The 5,542-nt window shown below is 44.1% G+C and overlaps 1 protein-coding gene across 2 annotated transcripts; it reads right to left on the reverse strand.

Annotated features, from left to right (window-relative positions):
• Positions 1 to 369: 369 nt before the first annotated feature.
• Positions 370 to 5,138, reverse strand: LOC147609570 (serine/threonine-protein kinase 52-like). Of its 2 annotated transcripts, XM_086788053.1 has the most exons (7): positions 5,088 to 5,138; positions 4,241 to 4,727; positions 2,499 to 2,620; positions 2,132 to 2,337; positions 1,739 to 1,913; positions 1,488 to 1,622; positions 370 to 947 (listed from the first exon to the last, which is right to left on the reverse strand). In XM_086788053.1, exons 2-7 carry the CDS (start codon positions 4,575 to 4,577, stop codon positions 741 to 743), a joined length of 1,182 nt encoding a protein of 393 aa, XP_086644179.1. In that variant the 5' UTR covers positions 4,578 to 4,727; positions 5,088 to 5,138; the 3' UTR covers positions 370 to 740. The 2 variants fall into 2 exon arrangements, with proteins under 2 accessions (XP_086644179.1, XP_086644178.1); XM_086788052.1 differs by lacking the exon at positions 5,088 to 5,138 and having other exon boundaries at positions 4,241 to 5,050.
• Between the last annotated feature and the right edge of the window lie 404 nt (positions 5,139 to 5,542).

A 5,542-nucleotide genomic window follows, 5' to 3' on the forward strand; every position in this document is an offset into this window, starting at 1 on the left:
AAATTGGGCCCTCTTTCTGACCATTGCACTGTATTCATTTCTTATTGCAATTCACACTCTGCACACTAGTATATGCAAACTACACCCCTGGTGAGTTTCTACTGTATTACTAATTAATCTTCAATATATTCATGGTTTTGGCTTATTTGTGGGTGTCTCCTTACTCCCCTAGACCTACACAAAACACAAAAACATGGTTTTGGCTTATTTGTGGGTGTCTCCTTACTCCCCTAGACCTACACAAAACACAAAAACATCTTATTTTTAACCCCACTCCCCCTCCCAATAAAAAACATAATTGAAATAATTAAATTAGAAATAAAAGAAGCCCCACCCAAGAGAGCAAAAGTTTTAAGTACACTTCCACAATGCCCACAATTTTTGATTTTGCCTCATCTTCATATTCTAAAACGCAGCCATGCAAAACCTTAATCGCAATTGATTGAACGCACTCCAGCGTATCAATCTTACAAATCTCTTTTTTTCCAGAGATAAATGAAAACATTATGACCTTGCACTCATGCCCATTCCTATCGGGCACACTCGGTCTGAAAATTTACTGCATGAGTGGTGATTTATTACGTCATCCAAGAGATCTAATCTCAAGCAAATGGACCAAAAAAAAAAACGGCCCCGTCCTCTATGATTTAATATACAAAATAATAATAACAATGAGCTGTGTACATAGCAAACTAAGCAACCCTGAAGAGCACCAAATCCCGACATGAGCTACTAATTCTTCATGGGCCTCTGGACCTCCTGAAACATAGACACCCTTGGGCTTGATCCGGTGGAATCATCCCACCACCCTTGCTGGTATCAATAACCTCCAGCATCTGGACCACCTCTTCCATAGTAGGTCTTTTATCTGGATTTGCATCCCAACATCTCTTCATCACCGTAGCCAATGCACTGGGACAACACCTCGGGATTTCAGGTCGCAAATTCTGACAGAAAAAATCATTTAAGTTGTATGTTATTGCCAACAATCTGAGGCAAAGTACTGTGCATACATACAAACACACACACATACATACATACATACATGGTGCATATATATACAAATGCATGTATATATGTGTACAGCATGTGTTCATGTCTCATCCATGTGTACACACACATACATACATATTGCCAACAATCTGAGGCAAAGTACTGTGCATACATACAAACACACACACATACATACATACATACATACATACATGGTGCATATATATACAAATGCATGCATATATGTGTGTTCAGCATGTGTGCATGTCTCATCCACGTGTACACACACACACATACATACATACATACATACATATATATATATATATATATATATATATATATATATATATATATATATATATATATAATATAATGTGTGCATGCGCACGTGTATATGCATAACACCATCGCACGCGCGCGTGTGTGTGTGCGCGCGGACTTAATGTTTTTGGAGGGGAGGTTACTGAGTACTTAGGCAATGAATAAAGCACCTGCTTGACAACTGCAGACGTCATTTCTGCAAAGCTGAGATCCGCATATGGCATGTCACAGCAGTATGTTTCCCATAGGCAGATTCCAAAGCTGTAGACATCACATTTCCGATTGTATGGTTTCCCAGCCAAAACCTGTAAGAATGTAAGGAACAGGCTTTACAGTAAGCTTTTCATCCCATATAACCTCACCTCAGTGGTTCTCTTTTTTTGCTAGAATACATGACAGGGTCGGGAGAGAGGACACACACCTCAGGTGCCATATAACCAAGGGTGCCTGTTTCACCAGTCATGTCCTTGGGATTCTGTGCCTCTACTCGGGCCACACCAAAGTCAGCTATCTTCAAGTTCATCCTTCTGTCCAAGAGCATATTCTCCGACTTCACGTCTCTGTGGATGATTGATTGTGAATGAAGGTAGCTGAGCCTGCAACATCGGCCATATCAAATCGCAAACAAAGACTCAATACACACACGACATGCACAAAGTGCTTCCATTGTCCAATTCATGTTTCCTAGGGTGTTTATACTTGTTGGTGGAGGAAGAACAAGATGGTCAGACAGCACTGCCCATCCAAAACGGGCATATGCACCCAAATACGTTAAAACACCCTTAATCACTATCTGGTTTTGAATAAAACTTACCCCCTAGAAAGATCTAATGCCAACTGCATCACAACTTTAAAACTGAGTTTCCTTCTGATATGCCGGATGAGAAAATTCTTCAGTGTACCTCCAGCAAGGTATTCGACTACCACGCAGCATACATTAGATGCGACGTGTACAAAACCATCTGCCTGCTCATGTGAAGGTATTTGTAGATCACCATTTCCCATAGAAGCACCAATAAACTGCAGAATAAGAAGGAAAACAAAACAAATAATTATAGAATGTATCTTTGACTTCTTCCTTCACATATTCTGAGGAATCGATGTCTTCAAGTCATAAAAGCAAAACATTCAGTCCCAGAAGAATCAGAGAAAACTTGATAACCTAGGAGTTTTAGTCTCACCCTGGTCACATTTGGATGGTCCAGCTTGTGCCACACGGCCACCTCCTGCCTAAAGGAAGCTCTCACAGCCTCAATTTCAGACTTGGTCATCGTTGCTTCTTCTCCCCAATCCAATAGTTTGACTGATACACATAGAAAAATGATTTTGTGAATCTCTCTCTCTCTCTCTCTCTCTCTCTCTCTCTCTCTCTGCATGGAGTATCTTTTTTCTCACCAGTCCCAATAGATCCACCCCAGCTACCACTTACCACAAGTGCTACACTCTTCTAAAAGGCCTACATGCCCTATCTAAACAGAACCTGTCTTAGCTGCTCACTGCGCTCCCTCCAGTCACTGAAAAGGCCACCTTAGTCAACCATGCAACCTATGTGCAATGCAACACCCTTTTCCTTACAGAATCAAGTCTCCCAGGAGGCACCACCGAAATGCGGCTACTAAAATGGTGAAAGAAAATCCCTTCAAGAAAAAACAAAAACAAAAACTATCCCCGCAAGCCTTATCAATAAGGAGGTGTGTGGGGGCTATCCTAAGACTATCCCCCATCCGTTGGGCATAGGGGCTTTTGCATGGAGAAGATAAACAAAGGGTTGGCCAATATGTCAGCAAGGTCATAAATCTGTAAAGTTGCACACACCCTGAGTCCTAGTTCCCAACTTGCAAGTATCCCCATCCATATAAAATTTTAGTAGTACTCTGGTTAGATGGCTAGTCAAAACGCAACAATTGGGCAAAATAAATGGCATCCCTGTAAGACCACTTACTTCAGTTCTTGTGTTGGATGATTTTTTCCTTCAAAGATGCTACATTTCAAACATAAAATTATTAAACAAAGGGGTCGTATCCCAGGCCCACCATACAATGAGCAGCTAAGTGAGAAATGCTCCTTGATTAAGGGCACTCAGCCACCAACAGCTAAAGCTGAAGCTGGAACCGAATCATCCAGCCAGGGCCTGCACGGATGAGAAAAAAGAGGGGGAAGGAGGGGGTGTGGGTGGGAAGCGTGGGAGAAGGGAGGGGGGTGCATCTACAGGATGGGCAATGTTGCCAATCCTGCAGATGGCCACCAACAGCTCAGTGTCATCCCCACGCACTGTCAGTCCTGCAGGGCCAGCACGGACAGGGACGGGGGAGAAGGGGCATGTGCAGGACGGGCAACCTTGCCCATCCAAATCCCCCCGTCTTGTGGAATCATTCTGTACCACCTTATGCAAAGTTCAAATCATGAAACACGCTCTGGCTCCAATAAACAGCTCAACATTTGGAATATGGAACTCTCACAGGACAGGTGGAAACAGTTCGGTAGTCATGCTAGGCAGTCTGGCTCCTACAAACATCTTGACAGTTTAGACATGAAATGTTCACTAAAGTAAGGTTGGTTACAGAACAGGGCTGCCTGCCATCAAGCAAAGACTCCATCAAGGCTGCCCATCATGGATATATGCGGAGTCTCCCCCATCCAACTTCCAATCCACCCCAAGGGTAGGGGCTGTTATATATACAGCCTGAGGGGTACTTCAGACTGCTGTTATTATTTGGTCCACCATTCAGCTCCATAAGGCTGCATCCTGGGAAAAACGGGGACAAGTCTGGGCCACAACATTTTGTGATTTGTAGCTGCTCAATTTCATGAACGCAAGCACAATGCCACATTGATCTCATAGACGGGTGAAATTGGCAATATGATTTTCTATTTTCACTACATTTTGTAAGTAAGATGGCAATGGTTGATGAGAAACTCTTACCTGCAACATCTTGCCCATCAAAGACACCTTTGTACACGGTGCCAAAGGTACCTCTGGCAATGATGTTCTTGAGGACGAGCTTGTTCAGGTCAATTTCCCACTCCTCTTTCTTGCGGCTCTCGTGCTCGGGGGTTTTACCCTTGTTGAAGTGTCTCTCCAGGGCAGCATCCAGGTCAGCCAGATTGATCTTATCAGCCCTTACATAGCTGCTACTGCTGCTGCTACTCTTCCTTTTCTCGTCACTTTCACCCGGCTTCTCTCTTTGTTCACCTCTAGCTATGTCTTCCGCGTTCTCAGAGCTCCCCCCATCCTCTGAAGCCTTCCTCTGGCCCTCCATGGCCTCAACAACAAGCTCAAACAACAAACAAAGACAAAGGTGATTGAAAAATGACTGCTATTACCTTCTGTTTCTGCAAACCCTAATCGTCAAAAGGGCTCGTTTTGAAAAACCCTAATCATCAGCAGAAAGATTGCAAACCCTAATCTCCTGCAGAGTGATCAACACAAGGCTAGATTAGGCAAATCCTGACTCTAAGAAATCGTCCGGAATCCTTCCTGAAAACCCTAACCCTAATCACCAACACAGAGCCCCTTCCATAAAGAAACTATCTCTGCAAACCCCAAAGCTGGGTCCTTGTCTGGAAACCCTAATTCTAACAATCCACGCGGAGCTCTTTGCAGAAAGCAACGCCAAATTACACTACAAGGCGAATCGGGCGGTGATCAGAAAGCTCTCCTCTTGCGCCGGCCTGAGTCGTGCAGACGTTCCCGAGCAGAAGGCTCCGCGGGGTAGGAGACAAGACGGTGCATTGGGCTGTGTTTTGGTTAGTGTATGCTTGCGAGTTACCTTTGTGGGCTGGCGCGCTCTCAAAAGAAATGCTAATTTGCTGCCATCCGAGAGTCAAGACAAAGAAAAGTAAACCTAATTTATATCGGCCAAAGATGCCCCTGTCCCTTTCCTCCCATCTAAAGTGCACAAAAAGTTGTAGCCATGCCTCATTAAAAGCTTTTCAAGGTTCAAAGTGCACACACACACACTCTCCATGTAGGTAAAAAATGGACTTCCACCTGGGCATTGCTTGATTGCATTTGTTTACGCTTCTTCCCTTCAACGGCAAGCGTGTTTAATTAGAGCTCTCGTTATGCCATATGTATACTCCGCATCGACCCACTAGGCGCCCAAACACTTGCTCTGCCATCCACGGTCCACAAGAAGTTGGGTGGGTGCTAAGTGTTACCACCTACAATCAAAGGCGCCCAACACTTTGTCAGATTTGTTAGAGGAGGCTTCCAAGTGCATCC

The sequence above is a fragment of the Cibotium barometz genome, chromosome 51 (assembly GCF_041138505.1).
Source record: "Cibotium barometz isolate CiBa-2024 chromosome 51, ASM4113850v1, whole genome shotgun sequence".
Lineage (NCBI taxonomy): Eukaryota > Viridiplantae > Streptophyta > Polypodiopsida > Cyatheales > Cibotiaceae > Cibotium > Cibotium barometz.